The sequence below is a fragment of the Pogonomyrmex barbatus genome, unplaced genomic scaffold (assembly GCF_055798465.1).
Source record: "Pogonomyrmex barbatus isolate J1 unplaced genomic scaffold, ASM5579846v1 scaffold3, whole genome shotgun sequence".
NCBI lineage: Eukaryota > Metazoa > Arthropoda > Insecta > Hymenoptera > Formicidae > Pogonomyrmex > Pogonomyrmex barbatus.
Window position 1 is genome coordinate 12,756,586 of NW_028297127.1, and position 26,592 is coordinate 12,783,177.

General features: G+C 40.4%; 1 protein-coding gene across 1 annotated transcript in view; it reads left to right on the forward strand.

Moving 5' to 3' along the window:
• Positions 1-26,592, forward strand: part of LOC105422484 (tyrosine-protein kinase-like otk) — a 44,832-nt gene that overhangs the window by 13,324 nt on the left and 4,916 nt on the right. Inside the window, exons 3-8 of the mRNA XM_011631863.3 lie at positions 23,243-23,366; positions 24,148-24,581; positions 24,794-25,090; positions 25,246-25,812; positions 25,903-26,178; positions 26,344-26,529. Coding sequence (XP_011630165.2) covers positions 23,243-23,366; positions 24,148-24,581; positions 24,794-25,090; positions 25,246-25,812; positions 25,903-26,178; positions 26,344-26,529 — 1,884 coding nt within the window. The remainder of the gene's footprint in view (positions 1-23,242; positions 23,367-24,147; positions 24,582-24,793; positions 25,091-25,245; positions 25,813-25,902; positions 26,179-26,343; positions 26,530-26,592) is intronic.

The following is a 26,592-nucleotide window of genomic DNA, read 5'->3' on the forward strand; positions in this document are numbered from 1 at the left end:
AACGGTTACGTTTAACAATGACACTGGCAGCATATCCATTCACTAATTAACCCGTGTCTATTATTAACTGATATTCTCGCAGCTATTATAAGTTATTTTCGGATAATCGTCTATGATATTTGCATACGATTTTGTCGATCAAGAAAACAATTTTAATTATTTATTATTACGACACTTGATGCTCATTTAGATTTTACCTGCGAAATTTCGTTTTATTAAAATTGGTTTTTAATCTCTAACATTCACATTATTTTTATTTGATATAAATTTGTATAATAAATAGAATAATATATAATTAAGAAAAAAATATTATACAATTATACAGTTATACAATTTATTAAATAAAAAATAATAAAAGATAATGCAGTTTTTAAAATAATAATTACATAAATTATTGACCTATAAATTTTATTATATTTAAAAAATTATGTTTTCCATCTATTTTCAATAGGAAGAAGAAGTGTCATGATTCATAGTACACGATGATATATAATATGTCACTGGTGATACTAAAAGGATTAGGAAGTAAAACGTGCTATAGCACACGTGTATTTATACTGCGGCATGCACATGCAGTCAGCCATGCATAAACATACGTTCCCGAAACGTTCGTTACGAAACGACCATTTTAGTCAATCCCTTAAACCACGGTTTAATACCTAAATCTCTCGAGCACATAGGGAGAGTGTGCAAGAGTGCGAGTGAGACATTTCTCCCACATCCTCATATTTTCGTTTCATTAAATTTAATGACCGACTATGTTTTCAGCGTATCCTGCGTCCCCCTTTTTGGGACGGTAATTTTTGTGCGTTTTCAAGATTATCGTACTCGATGAAACGAAGAGTTTTAAGCAGTTTAGCGTCTAGACGAGACAAATCGTCGTTACATCCCTGCGCCGCCTCTCTGCCCCTCGTGGGTCGCGACGAAATCAATTAGACAGACAGTCGCCCGGACGATCGATCGATAAACACGTCGGTAGAATATTGAATGCGAAACGAGATAAATTACATCTGAAAAAGCCCGGACGGAGTATCGCACGACGGATTGATAGCGCGTGGCTACGGATAATAATTACTTAAATCAATTAGCGTCGCGGCAAACGTCGGGCGAAAACTCCGCAAACGACGAACGAATATGTCGAACGAATTTATCTCGGCCAATTTATTTGCAAGTATAATAACCTTTAATTAGGTCTGGAACACACCGGTTAACGTTTCTCATTAATATTCAGCTATGCGTTAGCAGCGACCCTATATTTGAACCTATATTTCGCTGGTTTTCGTGCGATTGATATTCCAACGATTGCGACGCAACACTAAATAATTGTTAATTATTTATCGCTCACAGCAGCAGCTTTATCTAATACAGTCGAGATTAATTGCAACATCAAATGATGTATTTTATTTCCGAAAGATCAGAATCAAGATGGAAAATAACGAGATAAACAGTAGTGAAATATATACTTGTTTTTGGGGTATTTCAATAATAATTATTACACTTTTTGAATCTTTTTTGCACTCAGTAATAAAAAATAAAAATTTCATTAAATAATTTAATAAACCGTTTGTTCTAGATTCTATCGATAAAATATCTTATATACAATTTATCATATAGTTTTAAGTGAAACTAATTTTTAATCAAAGTTAAATAGTATTTAAAGCGTAAATAACATATTTGATAAATCGATCGCGAGTAAGATAGGCCGATAGATAAAATATAAATTTTATGTCCGTTAATTAAAAGTGTAATAAATCCTCTCTTTCATTTTGAAAGAGAGGACATGGGGGGACCACTATATGCTCCGCGATGGGATCGAATTATTTGAAGAAATTAAATCAGAATGGCATCGTGGCCATTTAATCATCATGGCCCTTCGTTAATGTCTTGCTCTTAAAACGATCCCGACGCTAATTGTAATTAGACAATATATAAATTTATTTTATTTATTTATTATTATATTTTTCAAAAATATTCCATAAAATAAACATTAAGCTATTTTACGCATTCAATTTTAATTTTCATCTTTAAAAGATATCTGACTGGATAAGGATCTTGAATATATACGCGTCTGATAATCATCTCGTTTCGTGTAAAACATCCTTCTCCCTCTCTTTTTAATTTCCAACCCCTTGGGTATCGGTGAGCGAGTGGAGGGCGAGTGAAATAAGCGGAACGGAGAGAGGAATAATAACATACGGCAAGAAAGATCTTTTGTTCAAATAAAAAAATAACATCTCACTGCGCTGGCTAAAAGATCCTGCCTGTCGCAACAATGGGTGGGAAGTTCGGTCTCTGGCAAGGGTGAAAAAGGATAGAGGAGTAACAAAGAGGGGAAATGGAGAAGATTCAACTGTGCGTTGTGTCGACGTTTTGAGAGATCGTATCTGATTTATACGGCACGAATACAAATTCGACCGCGTGCTCTGCCTCGACACCTTGCATTAAGGCATTTCTCAAGCTGCTATGTTTACCAGATTATTGTCAGGGAACGTCCGGGCTCGTATCGTTACTTTTGTTATTACTTGCCGCTTCCGTTTTTTATGTGCAATAACGCGGGCGTGGTGAAATAAAATTCGTCCGTCTGATTTTATGAGCCGCGTGTGCGTATATAAATAAAATGGGAACCAAAGCGAATAGAGTACACGCTGTAATATACACTGCAATTATACATTTTATTACAATATATTATTTTTTAAATATCTTATGGTCTGCTCGAAATTTTTATTTCGGAGAGAAATCCACTATTTCTCCCTTTTTAAATATAATTCTTGACACCATTATCGATCGAACTTTAATCACAAAATCACATATATTCTTATTTGTATAATAGGAGAAAAATATATTTGTATACTTAAAGTCAAAAACATTAATTAATCCATGAAGAATCAATTTTTATGTAGAGAAAAAGATTTCAATTTTGGAAATAATATATTTGGAAAAAATATAAATATCGCGTTGTGATTCTAGATCAAAGTTTTTGATTGGTTATGGACATACGTATTATTTACACGGTCTTAATTTACTTTCTATAAGACGGTTAATTTCCCCTAATATTTGTAACGTAATATTAATGTATACCCCTTTATCGTCTCTCGTTGCAACGTAGTGCCACTGCCGCGCATAAAGTGATAAAGTGCTCCGGCCATTCATCATTCCGCGAGCGGCTAATTGGCCGCCATCAGGTTGCGGCAGCACACGGACGTTAATACGACGAAGAAAACCCTTGAAAGAAGCGCATTACGTAGCTATTAATGCAATGCGAAGTGCCAGCGTACGCGATGATAAGATCCGACGTGCGTGCAGCCATGCAGAAAAATCTCGTCTTCGCTTTTTTCCGATACGAGTAAAATGGGAAAAGTTCGTGATTAACGACTGCGTGCCGAGAGTACAATTGCGTCGAGAATTGTGGAATTGTGGAATTTTTGGTTTAATCACAAAATATCTGCGTTACCCGCGTTTTCGATCATCCTAATGCAAAGATACTTGGACTTGTCAAATTACATAATATCGTAACACATTTCGATTCTTCATTTCGTCACAGTTTTGCTTCGTTATCTGATACGAAATCCATTTTTTTTCTTATTTTGAATGATTCGCAATGATGTTTCTATTCTCAGACGGAAAATATAAAGTTGTCATTGCTTTTCTTCAAATATTTGAAGAGATGCGATAGCATCACAGCAACTTGCGTCAAGTTTGTTGAAAACAGCTGCGAGATTCTCGTGGGTCTCCTAACGCGAGCTATCGAGATAAGCAGAACTTGCATTTCCATATCTCAGCGATAATTAAATTCCAATTAAGTTTAATCAAAAGGTATTTTTCAGATATCTTTTATATTTATCGTATATATACTTAATAGCGCAATGCTTTTTGCGCTTATACATATTTATACATATTTATAATTTGATAACATTTTTTGTTTGGTTGTTATTATACATTTTCTTCGATAAAATTTTTTGTTCCAATAGAATATATTTCCAAAACATTCCAAATCTCCAAAAAATTTTTTAAGAACATATCGGAGTATCGATATAAGAGATTATTTCTCTTAAAAGATTTAATTTCAGTCTTAGTGTTACAATATATAAAACATTTTTTTATGGGAAATAATAGTTTTGATGTCAAAGTATAACAATGAAAGAATTATGAAGTGTAAATAAAATTTAAATAGATGCAATTTTGTTATTAAATGGGTGTAACTCTTTTTTAGGAAAAATGAATTTCGAATAAACGAAAATATTATTATTTTTAAATCAATATGAGATACGTGTACTTGACGCGCCTTTTTTTAGAAAAATAATTTTGTATGAATTTTATAATATCACTGCGCTTTATCACTGCGATTTTTACAAAGCACATTTATTTTTTATCACATATAATAATTATTTAATTCTTATCTTTAATTCTGTATGTAATATTTTTTATAAAATGTATATATTACAAAAAAAACGATACTACATATTTTAGATTGGACTTTGTCAATATCGTTCGCTATGTGCCAGTAATAAGAAGTACCATTACCAGGTAATTTTAAGAGGTCTCATTATCCGACATGTGGGTCGCACAACATTTTATGCTCCCTATAAATACGCTATATAGCGTTTTTTTTATACACACGACTGCGTCGAAGGATGCCTGCCTTATTGCATCTTCCCGCATAATGCGCGGGACCAAACAACAATTAGGTCTCACGTATTGTGGTTCACAACAAAGACTATTTTTCATTGTCTTGTACCTAGTTGAGCAAAGTGCGTGCACCCTCTTCCCCCAACTACGACGCAGGAAAGCAGTACTTTGCGAATAAATCGCATGAAATTTGTCGTGCAGGTCGTTTCAGCACGCAAGGTTGTCGAATTATAATATTAGAGAGTTAAAAATGTACTTTACTTTCTTATAAAGATATTGTGATAAACCTTATATTTGATTTGACAAATTAGTCCAAATTTATATTTCACAATGATAATGATTTTTTTGTACCAATTGTTTCACTCAATTTTTCTCAGAGAAAAAGATGTTTTGTGCCAGCTAATAATGAACTGCTAAAACAATTTGCTGATATAATTAAATGAAGTTTGTTTATGATTTATATTAAAAGAACTTGCTGTTGTTTATACTAATGTAACATTAGTGAATTTAATTAATTACATCATCGGACGTAGTTTTAAGTCTATTATTATTTGTAACTCAAAATATAGTTTTCCGCGTCTATATCTTTTTCCATAGTTTACGCAAATATTGTTGCATGAAAAATTTTATATTTTATATTTTTTTTCATTTCCTACTTCAATAGTGATATTAGAATATCACTATTGAACTGCTACCTCGCTTATATTTTTACAATTTTTTTTATAAACAATTTCGTCGAAACAATTTTTTATAAATTCAATTCGTATGCGTTCTATTATCATAAAAAGTGAAGCTACCCACTTGTCTATAATATCCCCTTTAAAGGAAGAAATCTCCGCGTTCTCGAGTCGAGACCCGACTATAGCTCTTACTTTCTCTCCTTTTTACCACGATCCTTTTCGCTTGTACGGCTGGAGAAGTCAATTCAGGGAGGGTTTGCTTGCATTTTCATTGTCTCCGTCTGTATGCGCGGGCTGCTCGTCCTCGTCGTCGCCGTCGCCGTCATCGTTGCCGTCGCAGTTGACATTGACGTCGACGACGTCCCGAGAGTACGAAAGAACGGATTGAAGAGAGAAGAGAAGACGCGGAAAAAGACGACGGTAAACTAATCGTTGTTCGTGCGCAGTGGTGCATCCACATTTTTGAAAATCCGATATGACAATCGTCTGACACGCTTGATCTTCTTATCCATTTTCGCTGCCTGCCATTTCTTCTATATCGTTCGTTCTATATCGTTCCTCTCTCGCATATCCTCCCCTTCTCTTCCTCCTTTTCTTTTCATCCTTGCGTTATACAGACTGAATTGTATGTGCGCGGTTGAATTGCGGCGTATGCAACACACTTCACGCCCGTATACGGCGCGGCTACCGCGGCTGCTCTCCACGACGACCTCAAAAAGAGGCACTAGAAAACGCGTTAACGCCGTAAATCATGCCTTTCCGCGATGTCTATTTTTTTCCCCGCCTCTCCCCACCCAGGCCGTCTCCCTCCGACACGGTAACGAAAGGCGCAACAGAACGTAATCGCTAACAGGTGCGCCGGGTCTGATTAGTTGCAGCGTAAATGGAAGCGGAGAATTGCGGAGAATCGGCGAAGTGACGCGTTTCTCCACCCGCGGTGCAACGCTATTCTTCCCTGCGCGTAAGTCAGTATGCAATAAGAACGAACTATATAAGCACGAAAATCGTAAATCGAAGTTGTTAATAATTCGGGTTTTTTTTTTTTTTTTTTTTTTTTTTACAAAGCATGCGATTTTATTTTTTTCTTTTCTTTTACGCTTGTATTTTCGCGTTTTGAATTCGCTGTGCAATTTCTCGACACACGACGACGAACAGGGGACGAGTGAAGAAAAGAATCAAGAAAATTCGCAGACTTTTCTTTGTGCACGAGAACAGTTGCCCGTCTCTTCCTCCGCCCGCTCCGCTGTTTTTGTTCGCCGGGATTAGTTCCACCCCGAGGTGATGAGATTGCATGAATCCATCAGGTGAATTGCTCGCACGATGCATCTTGGGCATCTTAACAACTTGCGGTCCCCGTGTAAAAAAATACGATTCCACTTCATTACTGCAAATTGAGTTTGCGGGGCATTCTGCGGCGCGTTTAAGCTTCTTACCTCCTTAGGCTTATATATATTTTCTATATTTGTTGCCAAGTCGAACGGAATCTGTTAGTATTATATTTCACAAAATAAAGATACGCGGGCTACTCTATTAAACATCGCTCGCTCGGCGTTGGAATAAAGCGCTTCCTAGAAAGCGCTTCTGAATACGCCAACGTTAGCTGCTACGGCTACTGATAAAATATTATCTAGCAATTACTTCGACGAACGTACCTGAACTCTAAAATTTTTCGCTTTGATAGAATTGCTCTCATTTGTATAACGAATGATGCAGTTATTTCAATGCTTTATGCGTGAAAAATTAAATGAGACTACTTTATCAATTGAGATGAAAATAGGAATATTTTTATAAAATCCTTCACGAAGGTGTTACTTTATAATAATTTTATGATATCATCGACGAGAGGAAATAATTTTCATAAACATATACCATAAAATATGAAGGACTTGTAACAGCAATGACTAATATAAACATTGTGATATATTTTTCCCCAATATATTTTTCTATCAGTAAATTAACAACTATCGAAAAACAAGTAATTAGCTGCAAGTGTACCGATCGTAGTGTATAAAGTGACATTAAATGATAAATACAAATATAATAATGGAGAGAAAGGACGCGCAGCGCAGACGATGACGATAAAAAGACAAAGGCGATCGAGAAGAAAGAAAGACTGCAGAAAGAAGAGATAGAAAAAAAAACGCGAGCGAGAGAGGGAGGGGAAGATGGGAGAAAAAGATACGGAACTTCTCCGATCGTTGAATGCGGAAGACTCCACTCATCATTAATTTCCTTTCTCGCTAATTAACCCTGCGCGCTTTTGCTAATTAGTTGTACGGAAAAAAGCCCACTCTTGCGCAGAGCGCGCGCGAAATTCGCGCGGGTAACAACGAGATTCGTCGGTTCGCTTCCGAAACGGCGAGGCTCCCGCGTATATCTAAATACGCTAACAAGGACCTCAAACGATCGCTACGATGCACCGGGAAACAATTTCGGCGTGCATCGCAACGCGATTCGTTGGGCTCAGGAAAAAAAAAACGTCGACCGTTAAAACGAGGGCGCGCCGGCGGGTTCCCTCCGCTCTATTTTGCCGCCCGCGGCGGTGGTTTTCGATGTAAACGATACACGGGGAATGCACGGTTCCTGGCTAAACCAGGGCGCAATTTTCCCTCTTTTTTCATCCCACCCCCTTCCCCCTCCCTCTCCTTCTACCTTTTTTTTTTTTTAGATAGCTGACAAACTGGAAAAGCTGTGATAAAAAAATGCGGCGAGAGGAAATGCCGAGCGTGGAATTGGTTATTTCGCGCAAGTCCGAGGATGTATTTTTCATATTACGGCGTTCTGCCGTGGAGGGCATAACGAGTTGCCCTTCGGTGGATTCACGTGCCGCCACGTCGTCTCGTGGCGATGTTTTAATTTCCTCTCGTGAAAAACTGCGGATGCAAGAGAAAAATGACGTGTGTTTGCGACGCCGCAAAAAAAAAAATGTGCCCGCCGAATTGTATTCCGTACGGTGTTTCTGAAATATTAATAAACATCATCGAATGTGTGTGTGTGTGTGTGTGTGTGTGTGTGTGTGTGTGTGTGTCTAATTACCAAATAAAATTATCGTGAGAGTCTGCTAAAATTTTTGTTTAAAAACTAAAAATATATCTCGAAGAACTTGTTTTGTAAATAATGCATATAATGCGGAAGAGAAAAGATCGTAATAGACGATCGCTCATAGACGCTTTTTGCTTTTCAACAAACGCACGAATCTGCGATGCAGATGTCTAAATGACGCGAGTCGAATAACAGGAGTCTCTCAGATGAGCGAAGCCGTCCGCCGGCCGCTTTATTAATTTCTTCTGCACGTTTACCTATAGTCGAACGACGTCGAACGCCGATAGATGCGCATCGCGATGGTCGGTAGATCCCGAGCCGCATATGCACGATGATCTGTCACGGCCGGCATTTATGCACTTCCGCTCACTTCTTCATTCGCTCACTCGACGGATCCTCGATGGTTTACAAAACGGGAACGAGATGCATTTACCGACGCACGGCCGTTCGCCGTGATGCGGGCGCTCGTTATCAGCATCTGTGCGAAACGCGCTTAATGCGCGGACCGCGCGATGCGCCCCAACCCTTCGGTGGATGGAATAAAACGACCATGCCGTCGAAGAAGTCGTCCGTTTGCCTGCCGACTTGTCCGCTTGTTGGTTCACTCGTTAATATCGGACACGGAGTAACAACACTTGACAACGCGGATAAGATTTATGGGCGTGTCTACTCGGTAACTACCGTTAAGTATCCTAAGTTCATTTATGCATTTTTTTTTTTTTTTTTTTTTTACGTATTTCTCGAAGATGCTTCTTTTTTTCTCGAATTTCTCTTGTAATCTTGCTCTATTCCTACGAGAGAAGAAAAGAAATTGGGAGAAAATTATGGAGAGGTAGAAATCAAATAATAGAGCAGCGTGTAATTTTGAAGGACACCTCTCCGTTTAGCAGCTCGTTCCACGAGAATGCGAATCAACCACCAACTCACGATGGTCGCGATTTGTATCGTCGACTCGCGACAAGAGGAGGCATTGTACGGCGTTCGTTAAACCGCGCGCGGTCCGTTCGGCACAATTTCACGCGCTTGTGTGCGTAACGATGACGAAGGGCGGAAAGACCCCGGAGCTGCCCATCGACGTCGATCCGCATTCACTTTTTTTACACGATGACCAGACCTCTCGTGTATCCCGTGTATTCCTCGCGCGAAGAGAAGGATCGGAAATTCGATGAATTCGATGAAACCTGTAGCGACTTGATACGACCGTTGGATCGTTCAGATCGCAGAGTCGGGTCATCGATATTATCGAGACCGCAAGGTCTTGCGCTCCTCTTTTTCCTCTTGGTATTCTTTCTCGTCCTTTTCGCTCCTGTTTCCCCTGTTTCGCCACCTTCGGTGGCTTATAAGCCGGTGCAGTCACAGTCGAGGTGAGACACACAGGGCAAAATCACCTTTCATCTCTGGAATTGCGCTAGGAGGAGCGCAGCGGTAGACCGCGAGAAAGACAAACGGGTTCTTTTTTTTTACTCTTCTTTATTGCTTCTTTTTTTTATTTTTATTTTTATTATTATTTTTTTTTTTTTTTCGACGTTAATGGCAAACGCCAGCGGGAACAAATAAATTGCGGTCTGACCGAACGAAGGTATAAGTGAGTAATCAAACACGCTTGAACGATTCACGAAATTATACGTAACGATAAAGTAATTTAAAGGTATTTGTGCATCTTTCTTTTATGAAAGACTCGATATTTTTTATCATTGCTAAAATGCCCATGACATCATATATCTCAAATATAAAAATGAAACAATGGAAATAGAATTCTCTTGTATTTATTTCTTTTCGGTAATAAAATTTCAGAATTATAGGGAGTAAATAATGATAATGTAGGAAATTTTTGTTCGATCGAAAATGACGAAATGATGAATAACTGTTTGGAAATGACGGAGATTGTAGTGTATAAATAACATATTTCTCGAAAGCTTTTGATATCCCGTACGCCGTTCTATGCGCACGTCCAAACTATTCTATATACGCGAAGCCTTCGTGCTTTTATCTCTCGCTTATACAGACCGTAGCGAGTCGTCGTGTCAAAGGGAACAATGATTTATCTTCCGAGTCGCGCTGTCTCCGTGCATTCGTGGGTGCAGCCGTGTATCTGCTGAGTTTGCAGATAGGCAACACTATTTTCAGCAATTTTATCTGCTCCCCGAGCTGTTTTTTGGGCGCGGGAGGACAAACGCAGCGATACCAAACGCGCGAACGTTACTCGAAATGAGTCTTCTCTCTAGCTTTTATTCTTTTACTCTGTTTTTCTCCGCTTTTCGCTCGTACATCCCGCGAGAGATCCTCCGCGTAATTGCAATACAACTCGTTGCACCGGAGTTTCATTTAACGATTGTAAACAACTGCTTTCTGCGCCGGACGGTCGTGCCGAGAAATGAACATTAATTGTTTAAAAAAAATTATTCTCCCGTGAGTAAAGAAATCTGCTGTTAAATTTTAATTAACACTGATAAATAACAGCTCTCTATTGTAGTTAATTAATCAACAAGAAAGAAAGTAAAAAATAAAAATATATATACGCATTTTTTCTATTTTTTTGTTCTTATATGAACGTGCGTTTAGATTTTTTTTTCGTTTCTTTATCTTCCTTTCATGAAATCGCTTCTACGATCTCTTCATCCGGTGTTCCTTCATCCGCTGTTCTAAATTGCTTGTTTCTGAGTTACAGTGATTTCCGCGCACTGAACAAATCTTTCCTACAGATTTCAAACGATGTTAAGCGCTCGCCTTGATGTGCTGCTTCGTTAAAAGCGTCGGCGCAATTTTCGTGGAGATAAATAGACATGAAATTGGATGTATAAAATTTAGTTTCTGACGATCATTAAAACATTTTACAAAATCCGTTGTACATCCATGAATTTATGAAATTTATGTCCGGTAATTATGCAAATAAATTTTTATTTTTTATATTTAATTTTGAAGAGGAGCTATAAGACAAGGAACAATAATTTTCTGTAATATAACGAATAATAATTTTAGTACCAGCACCATAAATAAAATTTTTATTTTTGGATAATGTTTCTCTTGTTCTCTTTCGTGCGTAAAATTATTATGAACTTTGCTATATTCGTTATCTACTGTCTCGTTGTCTATCACGATTGTAATAATAATAATAAAGTTTATAATAATTTTACAACGCACGAAAGAGAACAAAAGGAATGTTATTCGAAAACAAAAATTTCATTTACAGTGTCATTATCAGTAAAACGCTTCGAGATATATTATAATGTGGAAAATTATCGTTTCTTTCTAATAAATTAAAAAAAACATATCGGGACTAATTTTTCGAATACGCGGCGAAAGGACAACAAGGCACTTTGCAACTCGCGCGATATGTAGATGGATAGTCTCGTGCACGTATTCTCTAATAAAATTCGAGTATTATCCACACAGAAGACAGATAATCTTTGACTCTCGAATACGGATTTCGCCCTATCCTGGCCAAGGGTAGATTTCGACGAGTAAACTTGAAAATAATTACCGTACTCTTCCTCTCGCGTCGAGACCTTCGCCGTGGTTTTTATATTCTGTGTAGTGGCGTAAAGAGTGTTTTTTTCTTTGTTTAAGGATTGGCATTCAAGACACGTTCGCAATACACTTGACTGTCCTCCCGACTGTTCTCCTCCATCCATCTAACGATGATTTAGATAATTCGGAATGCGTGCTCTCCGTATCGTATCGTATCGTCCGTTCGTCGAAACGGGTTCGAAACAGAATTTAGATTATCCTGAAGGAATATCGCGTGTCGCCGCTCGTTATTTCTCTCGTAATCTCCCTTTTCACAACTGCCGTTGCGAGTGATACTGTATCACCCTGCTTTCCGGAGAGAGAGAGATACGTGGAAATACACGAACGTGCACGGATAGTCAGTCCTCCGGTCGATTCATTTCAGCCGACGCGCAAATCAAAGATACATATTTTCACGTTGCATTCGCAAATTCGCGTGCAATCTCGCGGAAAGCAAAGCGAGTAACGCGAAAACGATCTCATTCTGAAACGTAATCCACGCAAAACCGGATATAGCGTATACGTCCTCAATGGTGCATTCTCGCGTCTTACGTCACATGCACTCACTTTTGAAACCCGAGACATAGTAATTACAACATGTGAACTAAGAAAGGGAGGAGGGGGGGGGGGGTGGAAATAAATTCCACTCGAAATTAACTCGTAAGAAAACGGCGCTGCTTTAATCTCTTTCTTCATTAGCGAGATTAATACCACATTCCGTTTCTTCTGCTAGCTATACGAAAACTGGATTTTCTCCAGTTAACGAGATTATTCAGACTTTCGTGTATTTTCTTTTTTGCGAAAATCGCCCCGCGCAAGTAATTGCCGGTGATTATCTCTCTCGCAGTGATTATCTCTTCCCTAATTGTTATTCCGTTCTTCTCTATTTCTTTCGCGCCTCTTCCGAGATGGAATCAAAAATCTTTTTTAGATAATTACTTTCGCTACGATATTCGATATTATTATTATTATTATGTCTTCTCTATCTTGTAATCATATGAAATAGGAGTATCGCTCCGTGAATCGTGTGAATGAGTTATCCCATTAGCTTCTAACTATTTATGATATATAATCTGGCAGAATTGAATTTCTTTTTACTACTAATAGCTTCAGATTTCGAATAAAAAAGTCGTTAACTATACCTCTACCGAGTCATATTATTTTATATCCTTCCTGTCTATTATGACATATTACATATACAGACAAAAATGAGAGATGAATGTTTGATGAAATATTATATTCTTTCATATCTTTGCTTTTATATTAATCCAAGCATTGGCAATCATTATTCAAAGATCCTTTCATGATTCTGCTATGTTAATTTGAGATACGAAGAATAGACAGTACTATCATACTGTAAACATTTCCACAATAATTCGATTGGTGATTCGTCAATAATTATCGTTGATTGCACGTGTGATTAAAAAAAAAAAACTGTCTCTAAAGAATTCAATTCTCCAAATTTTATTCGTTTAATCTTCCTCGTTGCTTTCTTGTGCTCAATTATCGATTTGCCGATATCTCTCGCGTACAAAATTAATGCCGACTACAAAATTAATGAATATTAATCTATTTGTCCCTTATTAAACGGATGAAAAAAAGAATATTATCAGGATATTATCACTCGTAGCTCCCTGCATCACAGAGAGAACCATCGGCTCAGAGCCGACAGACGAGGGCGCACGCTGGATAGGTACAATTCTGGAGAGCCATAAAACTTTATGGTGCGTTTGCATCGACCGACCCTTTCCTCCCTAGTCCCACCATACCCCTCACCGCCTATCCCCATAGCAACGACCGACCCCCGAACGGAGTTACCCTGCATCCCTCTCGTTCTCTCTCACCCTCCGCTCGTCTCTCCTTCTGCCATGTACGCACGTATACACCCCTACTCTTTCCCTTCTCTCTCGGAGTCTCTCTATCCCCATTATCCCTCCTTCTCGCCCCAACGCATGGATTTTGCCATCTTCTTCTTCCTCTCGCGCAGACAAAGCTTCCGTCTCTCGTTGCCGCAACTTCCAACGCGCAAATATTCTCTGTCTATCGCATGAATTCTCTCCTTATCTCCGTTTTCCCGCTTGCACTCTCTCTCCTGCTCATCCTCCTCTTCCTCCTCCTCCTCCTCCTCCTCCTCCTAGTCTGATCTATATCACGCGCACTTGAATTTTTACTCCGAGCGTACAATTAGAAATGAATCCTGCCGCGCAATGAGCCGCATTACCGATTTCGCTCGACTCCCCTCGCAGGACCGGTAGTAGCTAAAATAACTGAGCCCTTTTTATATCCGACATTCGTACTTGCGTCGTCTCATTGTATCCTACCTACGTACCTACGTACCTACCTACCTACCCGCCGTCATATCATATTACGTTCGCCGTCTGCCGAACGAAAGCGACTCTATTTCTCGGCGACGAATTAGCTTGTCACGCTTTTCACCCCTTTTTTCCTCCCACCTCTGGCTTCATCCTCTGTGTCCCGTTTGCCCCTGGACGACGCGTATCTCCTTTTTGCCGCAAGCGGGGCGAGGCTAATGTCTGCTGTTAGAAGAAAGAAAAAGGACAAAGAGGCGTTCTCGGCACGACATAATCCACTAATAATTCAACGAAGCTAGACGAGAGCCGTGCACGCTTCTCTCTCTCTCTCTCTCTCTCTCTCTCTCTCTCTCTCATCGCTTTTCGTCTCCTTCGACGAGAGGCTGTCGAGAGAAAACCGCGGTTTGTTTGTTCGTCCAGAATAAATAGCCCGCTCGTGGAAACACGCGGGCGCGTCTCTCCTTTCACGTGCCCGCTCTTACGCGACGAGAGGGTAAAGCCTGAATCGCATACAGAAAGATATTTCTAACTTGCGTTTCTTCCAAACGCGGGTCAACCAGTACCAGCCGAGCGATTTCTCACAAGGAAAGAAAATCTTTCTTCCCGAAGATTAACAAGGCAGGTTCTACGCGTACCTCGTTACATAAATTTAGACATCCGATACTCGATATTTAAAGACCCTAAGACGGTTTCCGTCTTAAATACGAGATACAAATAACGGGTATAGTATTGACATTCTATTTAGTTTCGAGAGGGCTCGTCTCCGCAGGGAATTTCGCTTACAATATAATCGACTGGTTTACGGCACACGTGAAAGGGAAAAGCGATCCATCGGGCTTCCGCATCTTTTTGAAGTCGCCAGGGCTTCGAATTAAAAGGGGCAAAGGCATTGGCGTTACGATGGCGTACTCGTCATAGGTACGAACAAGACGTGCATCCCGAACCTTTGATAGGGGAGCGTTATACTCCGATGGTTTTCGGGTGGCGAATACCATCGAATACCGATATAATTAAAAGGACGATTTTTCTGATAATTAAATGTGCATTCAACGTATATAGTATAAAATTAAACGACTCTTTTGTACCCAAGATGTGTACGTATATTTATGATTTAGCATAAAATCATATCTTACTTTAATATCTTTACTTTAATATTTGACGAAAAGCTCAATTAGAATTCTTTTTTTCAAAAAATTAAGTCAAAAATGAAATTTCGAAATTTAGAGGTAAATTATTTCTGTTTTAGATTAATGTTTTTGAGATTATTTATAATTTTATTCTTATCATATTCATTGTAATTAATTTAGTTTATATTTTTATATTTTGAACTTCCCTATAATTTTTCGATATGATAAATAAATGATAAATTTAATATGAAATTTAAAAATTAGTTTCAGATTTATGGATGTTAATGTTCCTTGAGAGATTTTTTTTCGGAATACTTTGGGTCGCGCTGCTTCAAGTACCTATCGTCTACAATCTATCACATTTCGTCTGTCATAACTTTTTTGCTTTCATTTCTAGCCGTCATTAAGGGTTGAAGAATTCAGGTTTATCTCAAAACGTCATGTTTGATGTAAAAAGTCTACCAGATGGTTACAAGAATTTCTTGTCTCATCTTCTAAAAGCGAAATCGTTAAAAGATTCTCGTTTAAAGAATTATTATCAGAATGTTAAAGTAAAAATTCATTGCATTTTTAATAAGGGCGAGATTATCATCAAATCATTTATGTTTATAATATATCTTCGTGCATTATCTTTTAATTTATTATTCTTAAAAATATTGTGAGAATTGTTGATATTAGTTGATGATATTAGCTTATATAATCAGCTTTCGGAATCGACGTTCGATGTGTGATGATAAATAAATTAATTTTTTTCAATAGATATTTGTTATTTAAAGTACATTCTACTTTTAAGTAAAATAGTCCAATGTATTCTTGAGATATTTTCATAATATTAAAATATAAAAGTTTAATGCAAATTTAATTATTTTTCTCTCAAACTTCCGTTTAGCAACGAATTTATCTCCATTTCGGGAAGTGGACAGTTGGCGCTAAGTATTATACGAAAGTTTCGCGTTATCGCCAAGTTGCAGAAAACTCGTCAAAGAGAGGATAAAGGCAGTGCACCATTTTTCCTGCCACCCGTTACGTCCCGTCTTTTTCGGCGGCCTTCTTTCAAGTTCCGTTCTGTTTGGAAGACCCGTTTTCTCCCGGGCGTTGCGTTTACAAGGTAAACGCCTTTGAGAAAGAAACGAGAGAAAAGCAGACCGGGATATAAATCGTTTTGAATACCTTTCACCGGGCTACCGTCTCAACGTCCTGTTCGAGGATCCATCTTTTGTCTCAATCTCTCTTGTCGAAACAGAGACGTTAAGTTATTTCTGGAATGTAATATTTGCTAAATTAACTGTAAACGATAAACGAGAATCGAAATAAAACGAACGTACCATTGTTATCCTCGAACAATCACGCAACTCGCAATTATGAATATATAATGACATCGATAATGAATGATGCGGTAATAAAGGATAAAATAAAATATATACACGGAGATCTAGCTAAAATGCTGTAAAATATGAAAATATTTCACGTCATTGTCGAGCATAAAATATCGGTTCTACATTTTAACTTTATTTTTAACTTGGATAAAATGAACGGATAAAATCACTTTTAATAATGTCATATTGATATGTCATTATTTTTTAATAAGAATAACGTTTTCGTTTTTTGCAAAACGCTTTTCCAAGATTAAAATAATCCAACAAGAACGTAGAAAACTAAGAAATCCGTATCAGAGAGATTAGCTTTTTATAATAAAAAAAAAATTGAAAAATGCATAATTTGATAAATAAATATATATAAATATATATAAAAAAAAATTTATGTATATTAAACATATTAAGAAAGTTTAATGACATTGGATATAGCATCGCTCTTTTATTTCCTTTTCTTATTAAAGGAAATGTTACCGACATGTATCCCTATTATGATAAAATAAGTACCTGAATCAACCCTATTCCAACTCAACTTTCTCAGAGTCTTAGACTTTTTACTGTTTATCGATAATATCGCAAAGACGGGAAAGTACCACCCGTTCTTCCGCCGGCTATCTTCGAAGTTCTTACATCAAGACGTCGGCTCGCTTTTGCGCTGATATTAAAACTTTAATAACGAGACGAGGTCTTATAGCAGCGGCACTCGCTTCCCGGAATGCTTTCGGGAACAGCTGTATTTCGATAGTACGGACTCGCGTTTAAGTCGTATCGATTTTGTGAATCTCATCAACAAGTTCTTCCCGTGGAGTACATCCCCTGACCTTTATTCTTCCTTTTTTCCCATGCCGTTCGCGCGCGCGAAACTCCTTTTTATTTTTATTTCTCCCGAACTTCCGAACGATATTTTCTCGCCTGACTGACTTCGAATGGCTTTCATTCATTCATTACTTCATTAACTCATTAACTGATAAGCCCCAACGCCGCGGTAATTCTTCAAAGACTGAGTACACGACCGCGCAATTTGTCATCTTCCTTGAAACGAAATGAGAGCGCTGTAAAGCGACGAAAGGGGCTGATTAATGATTGATATTTTTTTTTTATGGTTTTGAATATTTGATATTGAACAAGATGATTATGGCGATTAATCAATTTCGGGCACGTCTGTGTTAAGACTCAACGTGCGAACGTCACTCGCCACTGTTGTGTCTGAAGATAAACCAATCCAGACTACGAACATCTGGGTGGTCCACGTTGCGCCGCGCGACTTCCCCAGAGGATGACACGCATCTGTCGACGTGTTCTCATTTCGTCGATGATCGCCTTTTAGAAAAACAAAAAAAAAAAAAAAAGAAAGAGAAAGAAAGCCGTTACCCCTTACCGCGACGTAACATATTAGTGCCCATATGGCGGGTGTAGTGCGTTCTAACTGTCAGTTTCGTTTAGACCGACAAATCGCTTCTGCGCGGTTTATTTGCGCATCTTTAAAAAGGCCAAGACGAGATCTTGATCCCGGTGCACCAATTGCAAGAGAAGTCTCTCGATCTCGTCCTATTGAATATTCAATATACTTGTAATCGATGCCTGAAACGTATTACGATGTATGTATTCCGCGGGGCGATCGATGCTCTCTCAAGGGGCGCTTTAAAAAAATTTTTGTCGGCGAGGGCAATTAAAATCCCAATCTGCGAGCAGCCGGTCAGAAGGGTCGTTGAAGATACTAGGGTCAGTCGTCTCGACCAAAAGTAACCTTGTGTAACAAACAACGAGAGACAGAGGGAAATAATAGACATTTATTCGGATGTATGAAAAGAGGAGGGAAGGATTATTTGCTCATCAGCCCGCAAAGGCACTCTTTAAATCTAAAATAAGGAGTTCTTCAAACCTAAAATTTTCCACCACAATTGAAAACGGTCGCCGCTTCCCTCGTGCAATTTGTTTTATATATTATTAGGATTATTCGTTGATAATTCATGAATTCATTCGTATACTTATTCGTGAGAGTGACATGAATTATGCGTGTCGCATAAATATCTGAAATTTCGATCGAATTGATATGAAAACTGATATAAGTGGTCGAAAAGAGTTGTGAATGAACGAAGATGTCACATTTGCAACGTGTGCGTGCACACCGATAGTGGCGACAGCCTGTTTGCACGAAAGTTATTCTCAATTGCACGGGATATTGAAAGAACGGCGGCGCGTACGATGATAATAATAAATGTTGCTTACTCCTTCGGCTTTCGTCTCTCTCTCTCTCTCTCTCCCCCCCCCTCTCCCTCTCTCATTCTACCCTACTCGCGCGCTGTGCACTGCCGGCGGTTTCCTTTGATCTGTCGCTTCGTTTGTGCATTTAAACACGAGTCGCCGAGATGCAGAGTGGAGCAGCGAGAAACGGCAAACGGAAAGAGAAAGAGAGAAAGAGAGAAAGAGAGAAAGAGAGAAAGAAAGAGAGAGAGAGAGAGAGAGCGAAAAACGACTGGAATCCACGACTGGTGGATAGAAAAATGGAGCCGGAAGGGGTACGGAGTTTGACAGGGAGAGAGAAGAAAGAGTGACGCAAAGAGCAGTGAGCGAAAGAGACGATTTCACAATGAGAGGGATAAAACAGCTCGAGTGCCTTGGCAAAATCTCATCTGGATCTACCAAAGGTAAAGTGAGATTTTCGTCATTACAAACGAGCCCTCCAATCTTCAATTTCCCTTCTAGAATCTGGGAGTTTCCTCCTTGGCACTCTCTTTCTCCTCCTTATTTCGCGATCGCTATGCGCATCTCCATTCGAGCCTCCGTGATTCTTTGTCGCAGCTTTGTGTACCGACGATTATCGGCACCCTTAAATCCGCTTCCTCGATGATAACTCCTCGAGATTAATGCTCTTTAATGGACTCAATGGTGCAGGAGCGCATTTTCGACGCAAGCCCTTTAAATTGCTCGCCTGTTTACCAACGAGGATCGTAGAGGGCGGGGGAGAAGAGAAAGAGTAAAAAGAGAGAGAGAGAGAGAGAGAGAGAGAGAGAGAGAGAGAGAGAGAAGAAATAACAATCAAACGATTCTGCCTCTCGTCTCGTTCCGGATTCCGTCGAGTGCCAGAATCCGACTACGAATCGCTCGCGGAAATTTTCACCACTAATTTCGCAACAATTCGAGCCAGACGGAGCGGAAGGTCCGATCGATGATCAGCCTCCGAAAGCGGAGTGTGCCGGTCACGTGTATGTGTGAACATGTGACTATTTCGAAGTTCATTCTCACGAACGGTGACATTGAAAACGCATCTCGTTCTCGACAGTCGGCCGTAAAATTCGCAACAGCAACGACGATTGATTTCGTCGAAACGAATTAAATTATTTCCCCGTTAATTAACATTTGCATTTAGGCTCGATCAATTTATGCGGGATACGCGTCCCGTGCATTAGATTTATAGCCTATAAAGCAGACACGTACGCCAGACACAACGGCAAAAAGATAATTGTTTGCGATACATACGCGCGACGATGCGACACGTACACGGCACACCGAGCGAGAGGAAAGTTATTACGCAGTCCGTGTGGAGGATTCATTTTCGAAGTAATCGCGTTCACGTGCACCGTTGATGAAGCGTCTCCCGATGCGCCGCCGAGTCTGGTCTGCAGCTCTCGTCGATCACCAACGAGAGCGAGAGAGACGCCCGCGTGAGAGGGGAGGGGGGGCGGAAAAGTGCCGACGACAGAAGCTCGTTCGGAGATAGAGGTAAAAAGATCGAACCCCGGGCTGAGGTGTTAATAATGCCGCCTCGGGAAACTCGAGAGTGCAGAGTCGCCTTCCGTTTCACGGATGACTAGACATACATCTTTGCCGGCTGCAAAACGAGATAAGATATTTCGCAGATTCTGCCTTTACTTCGAATTCATTGAAATTATTTAATTCCACTTCTCAGGGCAAAAAAATATCTTAAATTTGTCGCAATATTATAATTGAAGAGAGATAGATAGATAGATAGATAGATAGATAGAGAAAGAGAGAGAGGGGGGAGGGAGGGGGGAGAGAGAGAGAGAGAGAGAGAGAGAGAGAGATCGGAGGAATAGATGCCATAATTATAATAATTAATACGTCATGAGCTGCATGAAAAAATTGAAAATCAAATAAAATAAAAAATTAAAATTGAAAAATATTATATCGTTTTTGTTTTTATCGGAGTAATTTTTTTTAACGATTCGCGATCTGATTTGCAATTTGATTTTACGAGATAACGATGATGTCCGTTAATTGAGACGTAGATCAAAAGTTGCAATCCCGCTCGATGATCCAACCGCTGTGTAGCAATAAATTACTCGCGCGCTTTGTAGAAATGCGGATCGTTACGTTCGCGGGAACGAGTAAATTATCGTGAGCTTGCGGACTCCAGTCGATCCGGTTGTGCGTAACGCGCGCACAATTTGCGACGTTCGTCCGCGAATGCAATCTCCCCCGCGCGCTAACGACGCGCGTTTTTCTTCCAACGATTGGACGTATTTTTTTTAACGAGACCCCAGGCGCGCGTAATTACGTTTCATTTTATCCGCCGAGGGTGCCGGCGCGGCCGATCAATTTCACGGCGTGGACTAATGAATCAAATTAATGAACGAAGCCTTATCGTCCACACGGTCTTTGGCAACTGTTACCCCGTGAATTACGATACGCCCCCTCCTCGCCCTCGCTTAACAGACGTTAGCTTGCCCCGCCGCATAGTTTAACGTGCCGGGACTTGACTTTGGTTTCCTTCATTGAGAAGGATTCCCAAGATTTACCGACAATTATTCATCTACGTGATTATTCATCTGCGCAATCGCACGTAATGTGTTCAATCCCCCCGTTACCACGATTCATTCCGTTAATATTATTATTAACAATAAGATTATAGACGCCATTCCTCGGCAGACGGGGTTTTAGGTGTCTAATAATTTCTCTTTTATTGAATTTACATCTACAAATCCGAGGAATTTAAACATTAAATTATTATAGACACTCAACATCCTGTCTGCCGAGCGACGCTATCTATTATTCTGTCGTTTGAAACTTTTACATTGATTATCACTTTATTGTTTTTTTTTATACCGTTTGATATTGCACCTTCGGATGAGTAAAAAGTTATGAATTTCAGTTCCACAAATAATAAATAACATCGCCATGGAGGTACGGCGGGCATCGGCGGATTAAATGTTCCTCTCGAATCGATACGGATTTGCCGCACCCTCGGACAACTGAAACCTCAGACAACTCCTGCAAAGTCCAGATAAGTTGGAGGGGGAAAAAAAAAAGGAACGAGTATCCGATGCGAAGGGCCAAGACCCTCCGGCTCTTCCTTCCTTTCCGTCTGTCTCTAACGAATAATACATGGAGACGCGCGGGTACGGGCTTTGACGAGCTCGCTCGCGACGTGCCCGTCGCGGCCAACAGCCGCGGAAGGATAAGCGAAATGGGGAACACGTCCTCTCCTCTCCCTCTCGAGTCGGCGTTTTATTTGGCTCGATTAAATTCGTCGGATGGAGCCCCGCGCGCGCGCTCTCGTTTTCAGACGGCGGGTTTGATCCCCCGAGCGGGCACAAAAACCGGGGGGGGGGGGAGAGCGGCGGAAAGGTGGAATCGACCTGACATTCTCAGGAACCGAAAGGTGGAATCCCCTCTCTCCCCGTCGTCCTCCCCCCGATCCCGTTCCATCTCTCTCGTCGACTTCTTCTATCTCTACGGAGAATTGCTTTCCTTCCCCATTGTCCCGGTCGCGCGAGCGCTTCTTTTCCATTCTAGAATTCCAGCCGGTCTGCCGCGATATCCGCGCGGTTATTCGCCGCTCTCGACGTCGACGCACCCCCCCCCCCCCCCTCCCTCCTCTTCCCCGTGCCCTCCGGGCGCCCTCAACGACGGACGGCGTCGAACGTGAAGAAATTGGAGGCGGAGATCGTTTATTTCGTCCGTCTCTCCTCTCCCGTGACCGTTCAGCACCGCCGCCGTTCCTCCATCCTTTCCCTTTATCCCACTCTCCATTCTGATTTTCTTCGCCGATCTACGTAACACGAAGGAATCCCGCCAAAGGGACGGCGCGCCGGTGGAAAGAAATCGTTCGACACGCACCGCACGTAATTACGCGCACTCGCCTCGCCGGGCAATATCGCGTATAATCTCAAAGTTATTAGCCTTGTGGACTAGGTTTAATATCCGCGATATTTAATAGCTCGCTTACAGTTTTCTTACTTTTTTTCTCTTTTTTTTTTTCTTTCATTACGTTATATGCACGTGCGTCGTAAATGCGGTAGCGTAGAGTTTATGAGACGTGTACCATCGCGGTCTCTAAATGACAACCTTCATCCTCATCATTAATAATAATTGACAGTTATTAAGGAACGAAAAAATAAGTATTATTCCGACGTAGCTGGTTTCTGATATTCCTTACGAACAATAAGACAATGTAGTAACGCAAATACCGTTGGTGTTATAAAATATTTATCTCGCGTTTTGGCCCGCCCTCGGTGTGCTCACGTAACAATATGGTACGTTGCACACCGCAAACGTTTACTTCATTAATAGATGATCGTTACGTCATAGAACACCATTGATTTCTGTTGCAGGGGTCAGCGAGGCGGGTGTGCAACTGCAGCAGCCGAAATTGCCCTCCACGATTCACCTGGATAGCGAGGTCGAGCTTCGATGTCACGTCGACGGTTCCGGCGACATGAAATACGAGTGGTTCAAGTTGGTTGCCTCGCCTGTTCTCTAACTTCGGCCATTTACCTGAGCGTTTCTCTCGTGATAACCGGGGCGAGGAGAAGGCAACTAATGCTGGAAAAGCCAGCGAGGGATGCGCGATGCGGGGGACGGAGGGGGGGGGGGTAGGGTGTGTGCCGGAATGATGGGGGCAAACTACTAAGTTTCTAGCGTAACTGACACCCGACGTTTACAGAACCGACCCGGTGAATTATGAAGTGACACTCCCTCGCCCCGGCATGCACCGTCGAGAGTTTCACCTTCGCCGTCACCTCGAATCATCCCCCTCGGAAGCCGCTCGTCCCACGCGTCATGCGTTCGACGGAACTTAATGACGTCGGCTACGCCTTGCGTTGAAAATATCACGTTGTGATATTTTCGACGACGTCATCCGGTTGAAAAAAAATTTCTTCCTTTCGAGACATTTTCGAGCCTGTCTTTTTTTTTTTTTTTTTTTTTTTTTTTTGAATTAACGAGAATGATGTTGTTTATTATACGTTTAATTTTTTAAGTATCTCGAAAAGCAAAAAAAAAATATGAAAGAAGCATACATCGCAGGAATTGAACGGTAAAGTTATGCAGAGACGCGGAATAGCTTGTCAAATAAATTATCACGCGGAGTAAATTAACGTCGTCTCTGCCCGAATATAGAAGAAACGTCAGTATAACTGATGATATAATTAGCGCAAAATTCAATTGCACGTTTGTAGGATAATTTGCATATCTCGCGAAGATGATTCGAGCCGACGGTCGGCCGTTCGTTTTCCAGGAACAGGGTGAGCATAGCGCGAAGCGATCATGTCGAGATCAAGAAGAAAAAGCTGCACATACACAGAGCGGTTCCCGGGGACAGTGGCATGTACACCTGTCTCGCGAGGAACGAGGCGGGAGCCTCGCCGGTGACGAAGAGCTACCCGTTAATCGTTTCCGGAAATGAAACTGCGACGATTAAAGTCGTTCCGAGAGACTTGATCGCCAAGCGTGGCGAGCCGGCCGCTCTGCACTGCGTCTTCGAGGACGCCGACGAGGTGCAATGGTTCTTCAAGGAAATCGGTCCGCTGGAATCCGACGAGGAACGGACGATCTTCGAGAATGGTACTCTTATGATACACGCCGCCGATCAAAGGGACCAAGGATTCTATTCCTGCCATGGAACGAGAGACGAGATCACAATCAGTTACACGGTCGAATTACAAATTGCCTGTAAGGATCAATAGACCTTCAAGAGATAAAAATACATTTAGAATAAAAATCTTAAATCAAATTGATTAACCCAATGGCGCCGTTTTTTTTTTGAACAACAAACTGATAATTAATACGAAATAATTATGATATTTTGAAGTAAATGATTAACTTCTTATTATACTTATTGAACAATAAACAAAATTTTTTATATATATGTAAAATACTTGCAGATTTGCTAAATTTTTCGATGGCCGCCTTCGAACCGAAACTTCCAACTCAAATGGCGATTGTCGGCGAGGATCAAGAATTCCAAATAAGTTGTCTGGAGCCCTTAGGACTTCCTCCGCCCAAGGTTTATTGGAAAGATCCCACAGGACATATTATAAGCGATACCGGCCCTGTGCGTGTACAAGACAACACGCTCATCATTGCGAGGGCACGGATGAACGAGGACGACGGTAATTACACTTGCATGGCCGAGAATCTTGCCGGTGAAACGGATATATCCGTCCAAATAGTTATATCAAGTGAGTATACAATTTTTCTCTCGATAGAGAATTATAAGTTAAAAGTTATTAAAGGTGATGAATATTTTTATTAATATAATTAATTCGAAGGAAATTCTTATCGCATAATAATTCAGAAAAGTTGCAAATTGTATTTTTTATCATATATTTTCTAGCTCCGCCAAGTATAATAAGCTCCCCAGAGTCGCTCAGCGTGATGGAAGGTGATTCCGTGACGCTGACTTGTTCGTATTCCGGTATGGAACCGCCGGTAACGAACGTGCACTGGTTGAAGGACGGGACGCAGCTGAGGGAATCGGGCGGCCCGACGAGATACCGCGTTACCGATAATCATGGCAATGTTACCTTGCACTTCAAGAGCGTCGACCTGTCCGATAAGGGGCACTACATGTGTCAGGTATTCACCATGGGTTTCCCGTCCCTGTTTTCGGACCAGGCTGTTCTCACAGTCGAGGAGAAGTTGAAATTCTCGCCACAGCCTGTCAATAAACGCCTGGAGCTCGGCTCCACGGCAAAGGTATCGTGCAAGGCCCAGGGTGCGACGAATCCCACGGTGAAATGGGTCAAGGAGGGTGAGGACGAGGAATTCCCCAAACATGTTCAGGATATTAATGGCACTCTACACTTCAACGGCGTATTGGAGGAGGACAAGGGTCAATACACTTGTATCGCGAGCAACGCCCAGGGATCCATTAATCACACGATTAACATTGATGTAGTTAGTGAGTATTTTGCATATCGCGCGGGTATTTAGTGATAGTAATAAATTGATTTTTATATTATGAATTAATATACTCGATTGTTTTTCACAGTCGCGCCGAAATTCACGGTACAACCGCAAAATCCAACAGAGGCGATCGAGGGATATCCTGTGATGATACATTGTGCCGCCGAGGGTGATCCTAAACCGACTATTCAATGGGATAAAGATTCTCGCATGAATAATCTAGATAATCCTCGATTCGAAGTGTTAAGTAATGGAAGTTTGTACATTAAGGAGGTATATCTTAGTGACGAAGGAAAGTACGGATGTACCGCTGGTAATAGCGGAGGTCTAAAACGAGAGGAAGTTCAATTAAACGTAAAAGGTACAATTATTTATTATTACATTATTATAACTTATAATTTCTAAATTCTCTCTCTCTCTCTCTCTCTCTCTCTCTTTCTTTCTCTCTCTCTTTCTCTCTCTGTCTTATTGTAAATTTATTGCAAATTGATATGATTATTTTATGTCAGAATAATTATTATTGCAGCTGGAGATAATTATAGAACCGACATGGATTTAGAGACAAATGATGAAGGAACGATGATGACTAAGACTGTAACGATTACTCTTAGCGCAGCCGCAGGATATATGGTGCTCGTCGTTGGTCTCATGTTATATTGTCGTTATCGTCGTCGTCGTAGAAAGCAACAATATCTGCAGGAACAAACGGAAGGTACGTTGTCAATATTAATATATATATAATTTGATGAATATTGCAAATATTTAAATCAATATG